Genomic DNA, 22,841 nt, shown 5'->3' on the forward strand with positions numbered 1-22,841 from the left:
AGCAGGGTATATTCCCAGCCAGCTATGTCCACCTGAAGAAATCCACAGTCAGCAACAGAGGGTGAGTCTCTTCCTGTTAAGTCATAAGACCACTGTGATAGATGAGATAAGTGGAACAGGAGCATTGGTTCATGGAGGTCAAAGGAAGCGTTGTCTTTCCCACAACATACTGTCGTGCTGCCATTGGGTCAGATTCAATGATGGGTGGTGTGTGCATGTCTTGCCCATTTCTGTTGCCTAATTTCCCTCATCACTGATCTGTGAGGATCTATACTTAAACAGCATTAGTTCTGCTTTGCCAGCGAAGCATGCCAGCACACACACACACACACACACACACACACACACACACACACACACACACACACACACACACACACACACACACACACACACACACACACACACACACACACACACACACACACACACACACACACACACACACACACACACACACACACACACCCTCCAATGGACACACAAGACAGCAGTGGTCATCAGAGCTGTTCAAGGCACAAAAGCTGTTCATGGCAGTGGAAGCAGAGAGCAGGCAGAGCAAAGACAGGCAGACAGGCAGGCAGCTATTTATCAGCTAGTGTTGATGGAGATTAGGATAGGATCAGTGACTTTACAGTGTGGACTGGGAGGATATTTCACAGTGTGGACAGGGAGGATACTTCACAGTGTGGACTGGGAGGATATTTCACAGTGTGGACAGGGAGGATACTTCACAGTGTGGACTGGGAGGATACTTCACAGTGTGGACTGGGAGGATATTTCACAGTGTGGACTGGGAGGATACTTCACAGTGTGGACTGGGAGGATACTTCACAGTGTGGACTGGGAGGATACTTCAGTGTGGACTGGGAGGATACTTCAGTGTGGACTGGGAGGATACTTCACAGTGTGGACTGGGAGGATACTTCACAGTGTGGACTGGGAGGATACTTCACAGTGTGGACTGGGAGGATACTTCACAGTGTGGACTGGGAGGATACTTCACAGTGTGGACTGGGAGGATACTTCACAGTGTGGACTGGGAGGATACTTCACAGTGTGGACTGGGAGGATACTTCACAGTGTGGACTGGGAGGATACTTCACAGTGTGGACTGGGAGGATACTTCACAGTGTGGACTGGGAGGATACTTCAGTGTGGACTGGGAGGATACTTCAGTGTGGACTGGGAGGATACTTCAGTGTGGACTGGGAGGATACTTCAGTGTGGACTGGGAGGATACTTCAGTGTGGACTGGGAGGATACTTCACAGTGTGGAATGGGAGGATACTTCAGTGTGGACTGGGAGGATACTTCACAGTGTGGAATGGGAGGATACTTCAGTGTGGACTGGGAGGATACTTCACAGTGTGGACTGGGAGGATACTTCACAGTGTGGACAGGGAGGATACTTCACAGTGTGGACTGGGAGGATACTTCACAGTGTGGACTGGGAGGATACTTCAGTGTGGACTGGGAGGATACTTCAGTGTGGACTGGGAGGATACTTCACAGTGTTACACCAACGCCCTCCAGTGCCGCTATAGCACATAGGACCTAGTCAGTGAGCTCTCGTTTGCTTTTAAAACAATTACATTTTAACATTTAAATTCACATTTCTGTCATTTAGCAGCCACTCTTATCCAGAGCAATTGGGGTTTAGTACCTTGCTCAAGGGAACATCGACAGATTTTTCATCTAGTTGACTAGGGGATTCGAACTAGCAACTTTTCAGTTACTTGCCTAACGCTCTTAACCGCTAGGCTACCTGACGCCCAATCATCAATTAACGGTGTAGAAGTTGGTATTGTGACACTTCCCCGCTCAGAGTTGCACTTGAGATATGTGCATTGCTGTTCAGTGTGGTTAATGATATGAAACACCCACAGATGTAGGAACTTAATTTGATCACTCTTTTGTTGCTGAGAACTTTCCTACACAGCATGAAATTGGAACTTGTAGTGTATTCAAGGTTTAAGAAGGCTTCTAAAGTTTGTAATTTCCACTTTAAAATGTCAGACTTGATTTGCCCTAAAGAAAAATGTATCAACCCCAACAAATAATGTCCATGAATTAGAAACCACATAATAATTCACATTTCATATTGCTGCAAGATTCTTTTCCTACTGTGGAAAACTGGCTCAAATTAACATCATACATCTGTACGGTTTCTCCTCAGTTCTCCCAATGCATCACATCTATGCTGGAGATATATAGTATCATTCTAACTTGTTATGTAATGGATGGACTGTCTTATGATTTTAACTAGACCCATTTTATAAAGAACAAAATGTAAAGGTAGGCAATGCATAGTTGTACATTATGGAATACAAAACCACAGTGCAGAGAACCACATCTCACAACAACCTGGTGTCTTCTCTCTTTGTCTTGCTGAAGGTCTTTCTCTTGTCTTACATGTAGTCAGTCTCATGGTTGGCACTCTGAACAATAAATGTCTATTGTGTTTTTGCTCTAATGATCCATTGTAATCCTCATTTCACAAAGTGAAAAGCTCATTACTGTGTAATGTTTTATTATTTTGAATCATGAGTTATGTCATTACAGTGTCAGCTCAGGGCAGTGATCTAAATGTCTGTGTATGTGTGAGTGAGTGTGTGCATACATGCTTGAATGTGTGTATGTATCCATGTGTGTTAGTGCGTGCGTTCAATCATTTGTGTTTTTGTTTCTCTATTTGTTTCCATCTCTGTCAAATCTGAATGTTTCTGAGTGTCTGACTCTGTTTCTATAACTGTGTGTCTCACCCTAGGGTGTGTGAGACGGTGGTGCCTCTGGAAGACCCTATCATCACTGAGACCACCTCCACCCTGCAGGAATGGGGCGTGCTGTGGAAGCAACTCTACGTGGTGAGTACCGTTTCACCTCTCACTGCGAGACCTCTGTCTAGTGGCGAGGAAACACTGGGTCCGTTTAGATGCAATATGCAGGGTTAGAAGATCATCAGAAAGGGAACAAGAAAAGAGCTGCATCCATCCTTGCATTACATACACAGCTCAGGGGATTTGATGAGAGACATTTTTAGCTACAGTATGCAGTTTTCATCCACCTCATTCAATACCTGAAAAACCCATGTCTATTTGCAAGATACTGTGGGATAGTAAGAAACAATTGCGGTTGAACACACTGTACTGCAAATACAGCCCCTTCCCATGAATCCCCATAACATGTCCTAAAGGCTGTCACTCCACTCTGTCTTCATATTACTGTAAAACCAAAAATAGTCATTGGCCATAAATAATGTCCTAGATAGCTAGCTGTCATAGGCAATTTCACTATATGTCACTCTGCTCTTACCACAGCTCTTTGTCTAGCCTCGTCCCAGATCTCTATGTGCAGTAGCCAACTCCTCTATCATTGGCATGCCATTCATACCAATGATAGTCAGAGGAGATAGCTAAAGCCCACACAGATCTGGCCCAGGCTAATGTTTACCTGTCATGGTCTATTATAACATCAACTTAAATCCCAATACAGTTCTGTACATTCAGCCAGCATCCTCATCCTCCTCTCACTTTATAAATGTTCCATGAGACCTAAATAAACCCTTATCATGCTAAGTGTAGAGGGGGCAGGAGCCAGGAGGATGTAGCTACATTCAGTAGCTGCAGCTTGAGCTGAGAGGAGGGAAATGTTGTCGAGCTGGCAGCGTGTTTTTACGTAACCTCTCACTGAGGACTGCTCATGCTCAGAGGAGCCAAGGAGCCTGGGGCAGGACTGTGGTGATGTAACTTCCTGTCAAGCACGACTAATACAAACCATTGATTTAACACTGCACTCATTCTGCCCCCTGTTTGGTAGCCAGTGTAGCCAGTCACCACCACGGTTACCATCCATAAAAAGCAGGATGTATCATTGGCTAGATGTTGACACGTTTATTCGATTTTTCCTTGAATGTTTTGCCCTCGAGGCATTTTGCTGTCAATTAGAATTCATAGTGGTACTTCAGGGAGCGATGGCTTGAGCATTAATGTGTATCTGTTGTAATGTACATAATTAGGCCTTACAGAACAGCCGTCCGAGATGCCTCATCAACTCTGACTAAAATCTTTGTTTTCCTACAGCCAGGAGCAGTTTGAGAACATGGAAGGTTTACCCTCATTAAATGTACATGAACGTTGTGGATGCGCTTAATCTTTGCACTTATTTAAACAAACCTTGGAAGTAGTGTGCGCTGCTCAATTAAAAGTGATGTCCTTGGTCATGGAGAAAAGTTTGTTCCATGAAGCTGTGGCTGATGAAACCCTGTATCACCTGTAGGTCAGCTGAGTAGGACTTAAAAAATATTATTTTCCTAATTAATTATGTTTGAACTCATATGGTAACTAGGTAGCCTCCAATGGAATTTATATGGTAACTAGGTAGCCTCCAGTAGAGCTCGTATGGTAACTAGTTAGCCTCCAGTGGAACTCGTATGGTAACTAGTTAGCCTCCAGTGGAACTCGTATGGTAACTAGTTAGCCTCCAGTGGAACTCGTATGGTAACTAGGTAGCCTCCAGTGGAACTCATATGGTAACTAGGTAGCCTCCAGTGGAACTCGTATGGTAACTAGGTAGCCTCCAATGGAACTCGTATGGTAACTAGGTAGCCTCCAATGGAACTCGTATGGTAACTAGGTAGCCTCCAATGGAACTCGTATGGTAACTAGTTAGCCTCCAATGGAACTCGTATGGTAACAAGGTAGCCTCCAATGGAAGTCGTATGGTAACTAGGTAGCCTCCAATGGAACTTGTATGGTAACTAGGTAGCCTCCAATGGAACTCGTATGGTAACAAGGTAGCCTCCAATGGAAGTCGTATGGTAACTAGGTAGCCTCCAATGGAACTTGTATGGTAACTAGGTAGCCTCCAATGGAACTCGTATGGTAACTAGGTAGCATCCAGTGGAACTTATATGGTAACTAGGTAGTCTCCAGTGGAACTCGTATGGTAACTAGGTAGACTCCAATGGAACTCGTATGGTAACTAGGTAGCCTCCAGTGGAACTTGTATGGTAACTAGGTAGCCTCCAATGGAACTCGTATGGTAACTAAGTAGACTCCAATGGAACTCGTATGGTAACTAGGTAGACTCCAATGGAACTTGTATGGTAACTAGGCCGCCGCCAGTGGAATTCATATGGTAACTAGGTAGTCTCCAGTGGAACTCATATGGTAACTAAGTTGCCTCCAGTAGAACTCATATGGTAACTAGGTTGCCTAGTAGGACTTAAAAAAAAATATATTCTTAATTGATTATACTAGTATTTTAGCTCTATCATATGGTATCATATGTAACCTCTAGTAGAAAGAAAGATCCTTGTTGGTTGTTAATAACAGAGAAATAGGCTTCACTGAACCATTTTCCTCAATAGTTGCATAATTCCGGCATAATTATTTCATGACACAGCCATGTCACAGTGTGTTTTATTAACACTCATTACACTTTCATAACCCTGACCTTCTACTCTCAGGAGGAACACCTGCACTCTGACAGTAGCTAGTTGGTTAGCTGTGTGTTTCATAATGGAAGTATATTTAAAACCAGGGATCGAATCATGAGGCTGCCTGGAGCTGGAGGTACTGGGTTCTCCCATAACAGACCAGTGAACTCTCATCAACATAGAGGTACTAACATGGAAACGTCATTGTTCAGACCAATATACAGTAGGCATACTATAGTGTGAGAGTCTCCAAGACTCAATGTGTATTGAACCATGTAATGTCATATGCAATGTTCTATGTTTTGATCATATTGTTGTGTATGTGATCCACACAGAAGCACAAGGTGGACCTGTTCCACAAACTGCGTCATGTGATGAATGAGCTCATCGACCTGCGCCGGCAGCTCATCCAGGGTCACCTGGCCCAAGACCAGACCAGAGAGATCAAACGCCACATCACTGTGCGCCTGGACTGGGGCAACGAGTGAGTTATTGTACTGTATTGCATAGGCAAGAGACCATATTGAGTGTGACCGCGTGTGTGTGTATAACACTGTATCATGTTACAGTATATAATGTAGATGTAATGTAATGACAGTCATTTAGCAGATGCGTCTATCCAAAGAGACTTCTAGTACCTATCATAGTACTTATGCAGTACTCTATAGTTGGCCCCAAGGGGAATGAATTGATCCCAGGTCCTTGGTGTTGCCAGCAACATGCTCTAACCATCCGACGGGTGCTCCTATGTTGTGCTCCTATCTTTTAAAAGTTTGGAGCACCAGTGCTACCAACGAAAATTGTAATTTAGAGCCCTGGACATGATGCTGTGCTGTTGATGAGAACATTGTCAACATCAGATATAAATTTCTGCTGTGCCCATAGAAGAGGAAGCAATGTGAATGATATTGCGCTTACTGAATGGTGTAAAGTGAGCTGTCCTTACTGATTGATCCTACGTTATCAACTAGATTAGTAGCCACCCGTAGAGAGAGCTCTCTGGGCTCCGTCCTCATCATCCAAGGAAGAGCTTAAAATGAAAAGGCCATCTGTTGGGTCAACTTGAACTTTTCCCTTAATCTTAGTTAAATGGATTTGGGTGAACTTTAGATACTTAAAAAATATGTATATTTAGCTAAACTGCATACAACATAAAAACACTGTTTAGTTGGGAAGTTGTATGAATGTTAACGTGCTGCCAATGAGCTAATTAGTTGTTCAGACAGTGCTTATTAATGAGGGTATTTTTTCGATGAGGAAATGCTTTTTGAAATAATTTTTTTGAATGTCAGTTGTGTTTTCTTGGATGGTTAATGTTATGATTTGTGGACTCCCCATCTCTCTCTCTCTCTCTCTCGCTCGCTCTCTCTTGCTCCTCTCGCTCTCTCTCGCTCTCTCTCGCTCTCTCTCGCTCTCTCGCTCTCTCGCTCTCTCTCTCTCTCTCTCAATAGGCACCTTGGCTTGGACCTTGTTCCTAGAAAGGAGTTTGAAATGGTGGATCCGGATCATATCAGTATATCTGAACTCTACAAATTGGTACTGTGAACATATGAAACTTTATCTGTAATTGGTGCATTCTGTACATGGCCATATTATGTGGGTGTTATGTGTGAATGCAAATGTATTACACATCGTTACCTCTGTCAACCCCCTGGCCATTATCGTTACCTTTGTCAACCCCCTGGCCATTATCATTTACCTTTGTCAACCCCCTGGCCATTATCGTTAGCCCTGTCAACCCCCTGGCCATTATTGTTCTCCCTGTCAACCCCTGGCCATTATCGTTACCTTTGTCAACCCCCTGGCCATTATAATTTACCTTTGTCAACCCCCTGGCCATTATCGTTATCCCTGTCAAACCCCTGGCCATTATTGTTCCCCCTGTCAACCCCCTGGCCATTATCGATATTTCTGTCAACCCCCTGGCCATTATCTTTACCTCTGTCAACCCCCTGGCCATTATCGTTATCTCTGTCAACTCCCTGGCCATTATCGTTAGCTCTGTCAACCCCCTGGCCATTATCGTTATCTCAGTCAACCACCTGGCCATTATCGTTATCTCAGTCAACCACCTGGCCATTATCGTTAACTCTGTCACCCCCTGGCCATTATCGTTATCTCTGTCAACTCCCTGGCCATTATCGTTATCTCTGTCAACCCCCTGGCCATTATCGTTATCTCAGTCAACCACCTGGCCATTATCGTTAACTCTGTCACCCCCTGGCCATTATCGTTAACTCTGTCACCCCCTGGCCATTATCGTTAACTCTGTCACCCCCTGGCCATTATCGTTATCTCTGTCAACTACCTGGCCATTATCGTTAACTCTGTCACCCCCTGGCCATTGAGAAAACAGTGACCCTCAAGATGCAGGTCACGAATCTTGTTCTAGAGGCAGCTCTGGTCACTAGCTGGCACAGCCACAAAGTCATCAATTATTACTATTTTTTTTAAACCTAACCCTAACCACACTGTTAACCTTAATGCCTAACCCTAACCTTAAATTAAGACCAAAAAGCAAGTTTTTTTTCTTTCATGAATTTTTACAATATTGCCAATTTTGTCTTTGCAGCTCAGTTCTGCCTCCAGGACAAGACTCATCCCAATAAAAGTCAACCTGCCCTCAAGATGTGCATTTACTATGTATATACAAGCATAGTGTTCTTCCACATATATTATACATGCATAGTGTACTTCCACAGATATTATACATGCAAAGTGTACTTCCACAGATATGACTCTTGTGTGTGATAGTATTTTAATAGAAGTGTGTGGGTGTTAATTATTTATTTGTATGGTACACTGACACAGAGAGTGTTTATGCAAATTAATGTTGGATTCTGTTTGTGTGTTTGTGTGTGCATGTACGTGTGCGTGTGAGTGTGTGTGTGCATATGCTTGTGTGCTATATGATTTTGTGTGTGTCTGCCTTCTTATGAACGTGTAAATGTGTGTGTGTGTGTCTTGTATGCATTTTCTGAGTGAGGGTTTTGGAGTGCATGTGTGTGCGTGTGTGTGTGTGTGTGTGTGTGTGTGTGTGTGTGTGTGTGTGTGTGTGTGTGTGTGTGTGTGTGTGTGTGTGTGTGTGTGTGTGTGTGTGTGTGTGTGTGTGTGTGTGTGTGTGTGTGTGTGTGTTAGGGAATGTGCCGATTTATCAAATCATCCATAGGAAGGTGACTCATGAGAGGCGCGACTCCGCGGTTGTCGATCTAACCATTTCATCCCCCCTATTCTTTAAGCGCACGTTGCTGTCATATTGAGTTTGTCCCTCTCCCAGCACGCACGTGACTCTCACAAGCGAGAATGCGCTGTGACAACCTAGAAGAGGTTTTGTAAAAACACACACGTTGAGTTATTGTAAATTAATTACATGTTACAGTCTGGGTTACGTAAACTAATCCCATCTCCAGTTAAGAAATAATAAATAAATTATATCTAAAATGTTCTCTTGGGATTTTCAATAAGCTGTAGTAACGTAGGAGGGAGTTCTAAGCTGTAGTAACGTAGGAGGGAGTTCTAAGCTGTACTAATGTAGGAGGGAGTTCTAAACTTTAGTAACGTAGGAGGGAGTTCTAAACTATAGTAATGTAGGAGGGAGTTCTAAACTATATTAATGTAGGAGGGAGTTCTAAACTATAATAATGTAGGAGGGAGTTCTAAACTATAATAATGTAGGAGGGAGTTCTAAACTATAGTAATGTAGGAGGGAGTTCTAAACTATATTAATGTAGGAGGGAGTTCTAAACTATATTAATGTAGGAGGGAGTTCTAAACTATAATAATGTAGGAGGGAGTTCTAAACTATAATAATGTAGGAGGGAGTTCTAAACTTTAGTAACGTAGGAGGGAGTTCTAAACTATAGTAATGTAGGAGGGAGTTCTAAACTATAGTAATGTAGGAGGGAGTTCTAAACTTGAGTAATGTAGGAGGGAGTTCTAAACTATAGTAATGTAGGAGGGAGTTCTAAACTATAATAATGTAGGAGGGAGTTCTAAACTTTAGTAACGTAGGAGGGAGTTCTAAACTATATTAATGTAGGAGGGAGTTCTAAACTATATTAATGTAGGAGGGAGTTCTAAACTATATTAATGTAGGAGGGAGTTCTAAACTATATTAATGTAGGAGGGAGTTCTAAACTATAATAATGTAGGAGGGAGTTCTAAACTATATTAATGTAGGAGGGAGTTCTAAACTATATTAATGTAGGAGGGAGTTCTAAACTATAATAATGTAGGAGGGAGTTCTAAACTATAATAATGTAGGAGGGAGTTCTAAACTATAGTAATGTAGGAGGGAGTTCTAAACTTGAGTAATGTAGGAGGGAGTTCTAAACTAGAGTAATGTAGGAGGGAGTTCTAAACTATAGTAATGTAGGAGGGAGTTCTAAACTATAGTAATGTAGGAGGGAGTTCTAAACTATAATAATGTAGGAGGGAGTTCTAAACTTTAGTAACGTAGGAGGGAGTTCTAAACTATATTAATGTAGGAGGGAGTTCTAAACTATATTAATGTAGGAGGGAGTTCTAAACTATATTAATGTAGGAGGGAGTTCTAAACTATAATAATGTAGGAGGGAGTTCTAAACTATATTAATGTAGGAGGGAGTTCTAAACTATATTAATGTAGGAGGGAGTTCTAAACTATAATAATGTAGGAGGGAGTTCTAAACTATAATAATGTAGGAGGGAGTTCTAAACTATAGTAATGTAGGAGGGAGTTCTAAACTTGAGTAATGTAGGAGGGAGTTCTAAACTGTAGTAACGTAGGGTAGGAGGGAGTTCTAAACTGTAGTAACGTAGGGTAGGAGGGAGTTCTAAACTGTAGTAACGTAGGGTAGGAGGGAGTTCTAAACTGTAGTAATGTAGGGTAGGAGGGAGTTCTAAACTATAGTAATGTAGGAGGGAGTTCTAAACTGTAGTAACGTAGGGTAGGAGGGAGTTCTAAACTGTAGTAACGTAGGGTAGGAGGGAGTTCTTAACTGTAGTAACGTAGGGTAGTAGGGAGTTCTAAACTGTAGTAACGTAGGGTAGGAGGGAGTTCTAAACTGTAGTAACGTAGGGTAGGAGGGAGTTCTAAACTGTAGTAATGTAGGGTAGGAGGGAGTTCTAAACTGTAGTAACGTAGGGTAGGAGGGAGTTCTAAACTGTAGTAACGTAGGGTAGGAGGGAGTTCTAAACTATATTGACGTAGGAGGGAGTTCTAAACTGTAGTAATGTAGGAGGGAGTTCTAAGCTATAGTAATGTAGGAGGAAGTTCTATACTGTAGTAATGTAGGAGGGAGTTCTAAATTAGGTTTACACCTCCAGTGAAATAATACTCAGCCAGATCCAGAATTAGCTAAGTGTAGTCACTGCTCAGATAGATGCCCATGTCATGTTTTGGGGGAAGCCATCTTGGAAATGGTAGAGCCAGTCTGACCAATAGTAAAGGGTCCAACTTCCCAGCGGTCGCCTATTATACCTGTGCCGTTTTTTGCGGCTTTGCAGGAAGATTGTTAGTGCAGTAAGTGCTTGGCCCAGAAACAACAGTGTGGAGCATCCCTGCCAAAAAGCCTCCACACTCTGTCGATGAAAGTGAGCTTATTTTTGGCGGGATACACAGGCCGTGGCGCCTCTTCAGGCAGGAGTAAAGGAGAGCTCTAAGGTTGCAGAGCACAGTGGTGTGTGTGTGTGACTATGTGTGTGTGTAGGTGATACAGGCTTTGTCCTCTTGTCTCCCACGGGCTAACGTTCTACCTCGTGGGCTTATTTTAGTGATACAGCTCACTGAAGCAGCCTCTTGGCAAAATTGGTGGGCGCCTTTTTATCAGATTTCATGCATCAATTGCACTATCCTACACAACAGGTGTGGGTTCTTTGTGAGGCCCGATTTGAGGTGTACACACAGAACTAGTTTATTGATCATGAGTAAGAAGGCAATAAAATGGGTTGACTAAACTGAAATCTCTCTCTCTTTCCCTCTGTGTACCCCACAGCATGCATCCAGCCGACACAGTGGCCAGCCAAGCACAAACCAGGTATGACCTCAATTAAATCTACAACGCTAGATAACCAGTGGAGATACAGCATATGAGAACTTGACACGTCACCATTTTTTATGATTACCAACACTTTGTCACTCATTCAATTGAAAATATAATTTTACTGATAAAACACATGGCACCATTTTGAATGATCAACTTCGCCATCAACACTGCCATAAACACAAGACAAACACAAATCCATTCAATGTGAACGATCACCTACCTTGCAAACCACATCCACTATAATGTCTACTACACGGTGACAACCTTCACAGGGTAGATACACGTAGCATGTGTGCAGCGCAGTCGGAGCTTTGCCCCGCAATAAGGACCTGTCTTGTTAGTGTTCGTCGTCCGTTCGTTCTCAGGGCGACAGCATGCGTCAGCGTCATGGAGACGGTTGCCATGTTCCGGTGCAGCACCACCTCTTCATCAACTTGAAGAGCTTCACCTATAACACCATCAGCGAGGACGCAGACGTCTTCTTCTCCCTCTACGACACCCGCGACAACAAACAGATCAGGTCACTACATGCACAGTCAACACTCTATACACACACAGGACACACACACAAAGGACACATTCACACACAGGACATATTCACACACCCATTATTTTAGAGAGGGCATGAATTACACACGGGTGGGGGGATGATAGGATATCAGAGAATTTAGAATTTTTCAAACAAATGAAACAGCTTTTTCCAGCACTCTTAACGCCATAATCATTGTGGCTAATTCTATGTAAAAGAAAATATGACAATTGTTCAATGACAATTGAACTTTGCCTGTTCAATTGTCATTTTAATTTATCAATCAAATTGATTCTTTAGCAACTTGTATGCCTAGGAGTTTCTACAACTGCCACCCTTGTATATAGTCTCATAACCCAAGAATTAAAGCACATTTTGTATTTTCTAAAGTCTAGCAACCTTGCCAGCAGGCATGGCAGCTAAGATAATTAGACAAGCTACTCTAACTTGATTGATAGTCTGAAATGGCTTGATAGCTAGTTATGAGATTGGGAGATTGGGAACCTATCTGGGCTAGCTAAAGCCACGAGGCTAGTATTATAGAGAGACAACCAAACATTTGAATTTGATTTATTCATCAAGAAGGTGTCATTGGCTAAATCAGGAATTCCAAAACTTTTTGGGCCAACGACCCCATATCTGAATATTCTCGCGACCCCATCCATGTGAAAGAAATTATGTAATTAACAGCCGGTGTTTACTTTTTTATTTGGGGCTATTGCAGCCAATTGAAAAACATTCTAACAGTATTTCTGATTTTCTCAACTCATACTCACATACTTTTAATGTTGGGCAGTTAATTGCAAATTAGTCTGACATAATGTCTGTTATCTCACCACCACTAATGAGATGGGTGTGTTTGATGCGTGTCGCATCGGAGCTTCTCAAAGTCAGGGGGCGTGGTCGACAATGTGCACCTCATCTTTGCTGTCACATCCAGCCTGGATCAATATTTGGTATTAATGCAGATGAGAGCACTGAATCCAGCTTCACACAGATATGGGCTGGCAAAGGGTAGCCTACCATTGCATTTTTTATTTTATTATTATAATTTTTTTAACCTTTATCCCTTTTTCTCCCCAATTTCGTGATAGCCAATTCGTAGTTAGTCTTGTCCCATCGCTGCAACTCCCCTACAGACTTGGGAGAGGAGAAGGTCGAGCGTCATGGGTCCTCCGAAACACGACCCTGCCAAGCTGCGCTGCTTCTTGACACACTGCTCACTCAACCCGGAAGCCAGCCGCAAGAATGTGTCGGAGGAAACACCAGCTTGCAGGCGCCTGACCTGCCACAAGGAGTCGCTAGAGTGCGATGGGATAAGGAAATCCCGGCCGGCCAAACACTCCCCTAACCCGGACGATGCTGGGCCATTGTGCGCCGCCTCATGGGTCTCCCATGAGACCAGGTATCTTTAGGTTGGAAAGTCAGAACTCTAGAAAGAGGCACGAGTTCCCGAGTTGGAATTCCGAGTTGGGTGACTGTTCAAAAGGATTTTCTTTCCGAGGTCCCAGTGGTTTCAAGTGCACTGAAGTCAGAAGTCAGATATTTTCTAGTTTCCCAGTTCTTTTTGAACACTATTTATTCCCTTTGTGTCAGGAATTGAAAATCCTCCGTAGTGACCCTTGAATGCGTTGTCTACATCATTTGGTCCAATGACATCTCGATCAGCTGTTCGATTTCACTTACCGGCATGTCAACTGAGCCAGGATCACAGTGAAACGTATTGGGAAGTAGGTCCGTCCCAAAGTGGTCTTCAAAGCGTTGGATTTGAGCAGTCATCATACTGATACTGTTTTCTGTTATTTTCTATTCATTACACAGAAAGTCAACCAAGTCTGTTTAAAAAAAATCCATTGTGAATAACAACAGTTCCTCTCTCAATGTAAAAAATATTTCCATCACCCCCCCCTCAATAACCACCAAGCCTCAGTGTGAAATAGAACATTATCATGCTCTGATCCCATGTTTCCACAGAGTTTTGTGAACAGGCGTGCGCTCAGTGGATGTGGTTTGATGTAGTTTACAATCAAAGTTACCTGCTGTAGTATATCTCCCAGTTCTGTGCTCACAGCTCTTTTGCCACCAGTTGCTCTCAGTGGATCATACAATGCGTCCATATGGGAGAACTTGAGTGCAGAGGACTGGCCGCTCTCCCGTGATAGATGGAACCCCATCTGTGTAAAAGCCCACCATTCGATCCCATATGGAATCAGTTTTTTGTCAATATAGCCATCCAGCACACTGAAAATCCCATATGCGTTTCATGCTCAGGAATCCTGACACAAAACAATATGTCCTTGTGAAAAGCATCCCACGACATGTACAGTGCCTTCGGAAAGTATTCAAACCCCTTGAATTCTTTCCACATTTTGTTATGCTACCACCTTATTTTAAAATGGTTTAAATAAAACCATTTCCTCTGCAATATATACACAATACCCCATAATAACAAAGCAAAAACACATGTTTTTTACATAAGTATTCAGACCCTTTGCTATGAGACTCTAAATTGAGCTCAGGTGCATCCTGTTTCCATTGATCATCTTTGAGATGTTTCTACAACTTGGAGTCCATAGGTGGCAAACTCAATTGCTTGGACATGACTTGGAATGACACACACCTGTCTATATCAAATCAAATGTATTTAAATAGCACTTCTTACATCAGCTGATATCTCAAAGTGCTGTACATAAACCCAGCCTAAAACCCCAAACAGCAAGCAATGCAGGTGTAGAAGCACGGTGGCTAGGAAAAACTCCATAGAAAGGCCAAAACCTAGGAAGAAACCTAGAGAGGAACCAGGCTATGAGGGGTGGCCAGTCCTCTTCTGGCTGTGCCGGGTGGAGATTATAACAGAATATACAAATATGTTGACATCCCTGTTAGTTTACATTTCTCCTTTGCCAAGATAATCCATCAACCTGACATGTGTTGCATATAAAGAAGCTGATTAAACAGCATGATCATTACATAGGTGCACCTTGTGCTGGGGACAATCAAAGGCCACTCTTAAATATGCCGTTTTTTCACACAACATAATGCCACAGATGTCCTAATTTTGAGGGAGTGTGCAATTGGCATGCTGACTGCAGCAATCTCCACCAGCGCTGTTGCCAGAGAATTGAATGTTCATTTATCTACCATAAGCGGCCTCCAACGTCGTTTTAGAGAAATTGGCAGTACTTCCAACCGGCCTCACAACCGCAGACCAGGCCCTCCACGCACAGCTTCTTCACCTGAGGGATAGTCTGAGACCATCCACCAGGACAGTTGATGAAATTGAGGTGTATTTCTGTAATAAAGTCCTTTTGTGGGGAAAAACTCATTTTGATTGGCTGGGCCTGGCTCCCAAGTGGGTGGGCCTATGCCCTCCTAGGCCCACCCATGGCTGCGCTCTGCCCAGTCATGTGAAATCCATAGATTAGGGCCTAATACATTTATTTCAATTGACTGATTCCCTAATATGAACTCGAACTTAGTAAAATCGTTGAAATTGTATCATTTTTCTGTTCAGTATATATATATATTTAAATATATACAGTAAGAGTCAAACGTTTGGACTTACCTACTCATTCAATGTTTTTTATTTATTGTACTATTTTCTACATTGTATAATAAATGTAAAGGCATCAGAACTATGAAATAACACGTATGGAATCATGTAGTAACAAAATAAGTGGTAATCACATCAAAATACATTTTAGATTCTTCAAAGTAGCCACCCTTTGCCCTGGTGACAGCTTTGCACACACTTGGCATTCTCTCAACCAGCTTCATGAGGTAGTCACCTGGAATGCATTTCAATTAACAGGTGTGCCTTGTTCAAAGTACATTTTTAGAATTTCTTTCCTTAATGCGTTTCAGCCAATCAGTTGTGTTGTGACAAGGTAGGGATGGTATACAGAAGATAGCCCTATTTGTTTACACCCCCCCCCCCCCACCCACAACATGTCATCTTTACTAGAGGGCATAGTAGACATCCCCCCCTACACACAACATGTCACCCTTACTTAGTGCAAGGCCACTTCGCTCATGTGTCATATTTACACACGATACAGGACTGCTCAGGGTTCCTTTCACTTTGTAAATAGATGATTTATCTCAATGGGGCTTCCTGGTTTTAATAAGGATTAAATTAAAAACAATGTGCCTTAATTCATGTTATAATCTGTATGTTGTATCTCCCTTCTTAGTGAGAAGTTTATGGTGAGACTAAACAAAAATGGAGGGCCAAAGAACCCAGAGAAAGTGGACCGTCTGTGTGCTCTCTTCACGGTAACACTTCGCTCTCCTCACTCACATGATGCCACTGATAGACACTCATAGGATTTTAGTTTTGGATTAGCTATTCATGGATTATGTGATTCAACAGCAATAACAGTAAAACAGCAATAATCCAAATAAATAATGTAGTTACCTAATGTGGGAACATCCATGCACTGTAAGTCGGCTACAGTGTTTTGTGTTAATGGTTGTTTTGTCCTTAGGATCTGAGCAGTAAGGACTTGAAGAGAGACCTGTACATTGTGACACATGTCATACGAACTGGTAAACCTTGTGAAACGGAGTAACAGAAATATCCCAATGTGATTTCCAGGAAAGCTATTACTCATATGGAGCTAATGCATTGTTGTTGTTGTTGTATCCAGGTCGTATGTTGTTGAATGACTCAAAGAAGGGTCTGCCCCACGTGCAGTACAGGAGACCGTACGGCTGTGCTGTCCTGGCCATGAGTGACGTGTTCCACACCATCACTGACCTCAAAGAGGAGAAGGACTTTGTACTCAAAGTTTACACGTGAGTCACAGTCTACATTTTAGTCATGATCTTATCCAGAGCGATTTACAATTAACCAGCGTTTTTCTAAATACTAAAGCAATATTTAGCTGACACCACATACTACATGTAGCTGGAGTCCTGGTAAATATGGACGCCATCTAAATGGATGTTAGTAGCCAGAATAACTGACTACTAACAATGTAATGTGTCATCAGCCTTTTACAAAGATATCTCCATTAAAATGACTGTGAAAAGACTCCAAAAACAGCGCCATTGGTTGGAATTCCACTGTGTTTACTGAGGCATGATGTTCTACCAATGTTCTGTGAATGTTCCCAACCAAGTGCTTGACTGTGTTGATGCGCTTTGTTTTTGGACCAGAATGATAATGAAGTGTCCTCTGGAAAATCAATATCTGTTCAACCAGGGCCTAAGATTGTGCTCCTGGCGTGATGGGAATCTGGCTCCCTCTGTTAGGCACCATGCAAGAGACACTCCTGTAACCCGCCAAGCAATGAAGGCATGAGTGAGCAACAGAGAAAGAGAGTGTGAGAGTGCAAGTCAGAGAGATAGACAGAGAGAGTTAGAGATAGAGAGAGTGTGTGTGTATGAGAAAGGAGGGAGATGACACTTAGACAAATGCACTTAGACAAAGTTAGAGGACAAAGTTTGAGGAGTAGTAGAAGGGAAAATAACACTGAGCTAAGCATTCTGAGGCAGTGACTCAACAGATAGCTATAACGCATGTGTGTCCTCCTATCCTCCTTCCCTCTTTCCCCTCTCCTCCTACTCTCCTCCTCCTCTTCCTCAGCATTCGGCCTCCTCTGTCAGGACTCTGTGTCAGGGCTTTTGGATGTGGTCTAGATAGCCCGACGCTACTGATATCTACTTTTTTCGATGCCCTTTTATCCACATTGCAGAAGGACATCCAAAAGAGCTTGCCCTACACTAAATTAATTATAGAAATGATTTGCAGTATAACGTTAACTATTGTTATGATGCTGATTATTATCAGCCCTATGCACGTCTCCTCAGAAGAAAAAGCGAGCAGCGTTTTGAGTGTAGAGCAGAGCTGCCACTAAACTGTCCTCCCTATAAGGGTCTCCCGAGTTGCGCAGCGGTTTAGGCACTGCATCTCAGTGCAAGAGGCGTCACTATAGTGACGAATCCAGGCTGTATCATATCCGGTTGTGATTGGGAGTCCCATAGGGCGGCGCACAATTGGCCCAGCGTCGTCTGGGTTTGGCCAGGGTAGGCCATCATTGTAAGTAAGAATTTGTTCTTAACTGACTTGCCTAGTTAAATAAAGGTTATATAAAAAATACAAATAAATAAGGCTCCAGCCAGTGCTTTCCCCCCATTCCTCTCCCGGGGGCCCACGGGCCTACAGTAATGAAAAAGCCTGGTGGAGAGGAAAGGAGAGGAGGAAAGGAGAAGACAGAGAGCTGTCTGTCAACTCAGCTTAGAGGCCTGTGCTTTTGGGGTAATGTGCTGCTTGATAGCATGTCCCCCCCACTGGTATCTTTTCTCCAGGAGGAAAACGCTTCAGGGACACAACCGTCCACATCTGTCCATCTCTCCCCCTCTAATGTGTGTGTCATTAATGCTTCTCTCTATTTTCTCTCTATTTTCTCTCTTCTCTGTATCTTCTCTGTATCTTCTCTCTATCTTCTCTGTCTTCTCTCTACCATCTCTCTATTGTCTCTTTGTCTTCTCTCTGTCTTCCCTCTGTCTTCTCTCTATCTTTTTCTCCAGATGTAACAATGAGAACGAGTGGTTTCAGATCCACGAGAACATCATACGCAAGTCCAGCACAAAGTACTCGGCCCCTAGCACCAACTATGGTACATATGATGATCATTCATCCTCTGGGGCCAGGGTTTTGGTCCGTTCCATTTCAATGGCAATCAATTCAGGAAGTAATTGGAATTCCATTTCAAGAACTTGAGAAATCCTCATTGAAGAAAAATGGCAGTTTTCCATTTTTTTAAATTGAAATGCCAATTAGTCTCCTAAATTGACTGAATTGAAATGGACTTCTAGGACATTACATGTTAAAGGATGTGAATAACCAACTGACAAAGAAGGTAAAGTATATAGAACGTTTCGTTTCAGCTTTGAGACATAGACGTTACTGGCCATATCTGTCTTAGAGGTCCTCCAAGGTTAAATCAGATATTCAGTGTCATAATGGCGTCTTGATCACCATGACTATGTCAATCAGCATTAAGGACAAGCTGAAGGAAAGGGCTCTCATTATTGACGTTTCACTGCACATGTACAGGATACATCCACAATGTGATGATGCAGAGGAAATGTGCTCTGTGGTTCCACATGTCAGTTCAAACAGACCTCCATTTTAGTTAGACTGATAGAATGTCTGTGTTGCATGCATCTTCATGTTGCTCAGCGTTGTCTTTCTTGTGTTTCACACTGGTATATTTCTGTAGCATAAATGAGTCACTGAATTCCGTCATCTTGTCTTGTTCCATACCCTTTTCTCTTTTTCTATTCCTAATGCCACCCCACCTTTTTTTCTCTCTCCTTTCCTCGCTGTGACTTTATCTCTCCATCCATGCTCCTGTCTGTCTCTTCCTCCCCCGCACTCTGACTAATGTCCCTTAAATACCCCTCTATTCCTCCCTCCCCTCGTTCTCTCTTTCATTCTCTCTCTCCTCTCTCTTTCTCTATCCCTTATCCTTCTCCTCCTCTTCCTATTTCCCTCCCTCCCTCCCCCCTGCCCCTGTCCATGCCTCCTCTCTCCATCCCTTCATTCCCTCCCTCCCTCCCCCCTGCCCCTGTCCATGCCTCCTCTCTCCATCCCTTCATTCCCTCCCTCCCTCCCCCCTGCCCCTGTCCATGCCTCCTCTCTCCATCCCTTCATTCCCTCCCTCCCTCCCCCCTGCCCCTGTCCATGCCTCCTCTCTCCATCCCTTCATTCCCTCCCTCCCTTCACTCCCTCCCTCCCTTCACTCCCTCTCCATCCCTTCATTCCCTCCCTCCCTTCACTCCCTCCCTCCCTTCACTCCCTCTCCATCCCTTCATTCCCTCCCTCCCTTCACTCCCTCCCTCCCTTCACTCCCTCTCCATCCCTTCATTCCCTCCCTCCCTTCACTCCCTCCCTCCCTCCCTTCACTCCCTCTCCATCCCTTCATTCCCTCCCTCCCTTCACTCCCTCCCTCCCTTCACTCCCTCTCCATCCCTTCACTCCCTCCATCCCTTCACTCATTCTCTCTCTCCTCTCTCTTTCTCTCTGTCCCTTTTAATTCTCCTCCCTCTCCCCTCTCTTCCTCTTTCCCCCTCTCACTTCCTTCCCCCTTCCCCCTGCCTCTCTCCATCCCTTCACTCCCTTAAATCCCTCTCTCCCTCCCTCTCCATCACTTCCCAGGCCTCATCATCTCTCTACAGCTGCTGCGGGGGGAACTGGATCAGATCAGGAGGGAGAACCAGGCTGTGTTCAGCAGGTCTCTGGCCATCACACGCAAACTGGGCTTCCCTGATGTTATCATGCCAGGTGAGGGGTAGGGGATAGGGAGTAGTTGGTAGGGGATAGGGAGTAGAGGGTAGGGTGTAGGGGGTAGGGAGAAAGGAGGAGTTCCAGAAAATATGGCTTGTGTTTCATTCAAGGGAAGTGATTATTTAAGGGGGAATAAGCAGATGTTCAGAAGGACACCAGTTGCATTGACACAGTTGGACACCAGTCTCAGTCCAAAATGCTCAAAATCAGATGTTTCACTTGAAATAAACACTCAGCAGGAGTTAGGCCTGTACTGAAGAGAATGTAGGCTAGGTGTTTCCTACTTTCGACAACATTTGGGTCAGAGGCTGAAAGAGATTCTCTGGTGCTTTTGTATACTTTTTAGCCAGTAGTTCTGACAGTAGCACCCACGAGCCAAAAGTGGTCTCGGAAAATTGCGTACTATGTCACATATATGCAGATATGTTCTCTCTCTTTCTGTCACATATATGCAGATATGTACTCTCTCTTTCTCTCTCAATTCAATTTGCTTTATTGGCATGACGTAACAATGTACATATTGCCAAAGCTTACTTTGGATATTTACAATATTAAGATAATAAGAATCATAATGGTCAACAGGACAACAGTAACAACAATAACCACGGGTCAAAATAACCATACATTGAATAATAACAATAAGCATACAATAGAGGACATGTGCAGGTTGATTGGTCTGTCAGACACTGTCCCTCATCTTATGGCAGGCAGCTCCCTCTCTCTCTCTGCTGTGTCCATTGAGCCGTTGGGCCTGCCCTGCAACCTCATTGGATAACGCTGGGCAGCCCTCTTGATTACTGTCACTCAAATTCTGTCACTCAATGGCTATAACTCAAATTACTAGGGGGCTGGCCCACGTGGGGGGGAACGTAGGGTAACTGCGTGGCACAGCTTTGGGAAATTAGTTGCTTTCAAACTAGGGATTTTGTGGCTAAATGAGGTAAGACAGTAATTATTATTATGGATTATGCATGTAGGAACAACACATTGACACATCCAGCCCAAAGCGGGAGATTTAAAAAAGTATTTCTTAGTCTCCAAAGTACCGGAGCATGTCTTTAAACTGTGACCATTTGTAAACAAACAACAAAGATCTTCAAAGATTCTGTAAAAGGAGTGAAGGGCCATAAAGTGTGTGTTTGTTTCATTATTTGGCATCACTCTTTTAGGGTTCCACTTGGATGAATACTACAGTGTACACACACACACACACACACACACACACACACACACACACACACACACACACACACACACACACACACACACACACACACACACACACACACACACACACACACACACACACACACACACACACACACACACACACACACACACACACATACACCCCTCCACTTCCTTTCACTCCGATTTAAAATACCTCCCAATACCCCTGTCAGTGACTCATCTGTCCCCAAGGAAATGAGTAAGATATAAATAACAGTAATCTGATCTTATAAATAACTGCAATATCTTCTTTCACTGTAGTCATTGATATCTTTTCCATTAAGCACTGACTCACATAGGGTGCTGAGACAGTTATTATGAGCTACTGTGTATATTAGAACTCAGGAGGGCCATTTTTTATTGACAAGAACAATAATGTTTGGTGTCAGCGCCGCATCCTAATTCATAATGTCCACACTCATCTGAGCTACCCCAGGATCCCTTAGTTCTTCCAGCCAGATGGCTTACTTCCGCAATTTTTTAAAGACGTTGCCTATAGGCATGCGTAGCTCCACGTTCGGGGATATCCCAGACTTAGGATCACTTGAGGCTGAGGTAAATTATAGAAGGCAAAAACCACAGAGTATAAAGTAAAGATAAACTAACAATTCCGTGCACATGAAACATTCATTTGGTTCTGTCATAGGCTTGGAACTTGTGGAGATGTTATTGTCTCGTGAGCATTCTAAGGCCTGTTCCTCTGAACTGTAGGGACACTGTAGAGAGAGAATTCTCTAGAACAGAACACTGTCATTGCTTGACTGTGTGTCCTTATCCTAGGTGACACTCGTAATGACCTGTACCTGACCCTGGAGCGAGGGGACTTTGAGAGGGGGGGCAAGAGTGTCCAGAAAAATATTGAGGTCACTGTGTATGTGCTTTACGCCGATGGGGACACACTCAAGGTAACAGAGAACATTTCTGTTGGTTTGTCGTAATTGATTTGGATTTCATGATTTCAACCATTTGTCAGACCATTACACCATTATCCATCTATCTATCCATTCACCCACCCATCCATCCATTCTAAAGAGTGCCTGTCCTCTCTCTATTCCCCACATCAGGACTGTATCAGTCTGGGTAGTGGGGAGCCCAACACCAGTGAACACCGCTCTTTTGTCCTGTACCACAACAACAGCCCTCGCTGGAGTGAGATGATTAAACTACCCATCCCCATAGACCGCTTCAGAGGATCACATCTGCGCTTTGAGTTCAGACACTGTTCCAGTATGTCAACAACACTGGACAGGATTTAGAAATTAAGTTATTATTGTTATCATTATTGTTAACTTGATAGCAATACAGAATTGTGTCTGTTAT

At 43.4% G+C, this 22,841-nt stretch overlaps 1 protein-coding gene across 3 annotated transcripts in view; it reads left to right on the forward strand.

Annotated features, from left to right (window-relative positions):
* LOC129861085 (dedicator of cytokinesis protein 3-like) overlaps positions 1 to 22,841 on the forward strand; it is an 80,470-nt gene that overhangs the window by 33,928 nt on the left and 23,701 nt on the right. The window contains exons 4-16 of one of the 3 annotated variants that reach the window (XM_055932189.1): positions 3 to 61; positions 2,771 to 2,867; positions 5,776 to 5,924; positions 6,892 to 6,976; positions 11,416 to 11,457; positions 11,808 to 11,986; positions 16,189 to 16,270; positions 16,483 to 16,543; positions 16,645 to 16,792; positions 18,530 to 18,618; positions 20,163 to 20,288; positions 22,302 to 22,426; positions 22,586 to 22,748. In XM_055932189.1, coding sequence (XP_055788164.1) covers positions 3 to 61; positions 2,771 to 2,867; positions 5,776 to 5,924; positions 6,892 to 6,976; positions 11,416 to 11,457; positions 11,808 to 11,986; positions 16,189 to 16,270; positions 16,483 to 16,543; positions 16,645 to 16,792; positions 18,530 to 18,618; positions 20,163 to 20,288; positions 22,302 to 22,426; positions 22,586 to 22,748 — 1,405 coding nt within the window. The remainder of the gene's footprint in view (positions 1 to 2; positions 62 to 2,770; positions 2,868 to 5,775; positions 5,925 to 6,891; positions 6,977 to 11,415; positions 11,458 to 11,807; positions 11,987 to 16,188; positions 16,271 to 16,482; positions 16,544 to 16,644; positions 16,793 to 18,529; positions 18,619 to 20,162; positions 20,289 to 22,301; positions 22,427 to 22,585; positions 22,749 to 22,841) is intronic. The other 2 variants (XM_055932190.1, XM_055932191.1) reach the window with 2 other exon arrangements.

Source organism: Salvelinus fontinalis, chromosome 8 (genome assembly GCF_029448725.1).
Source record: "Salvelinus fontinalis isolate EN_2023a chromosome 8, ASM2944872v1, whole genome shotgun sequence".
Classification (NCBI taxonomy): domain Eukaryota; kingdom Metazoa; phylum Chordata; class Actinopteri; order Salmoniformes; family Salmonidae; genus Salvelinus; species Salvelinus fontinalis.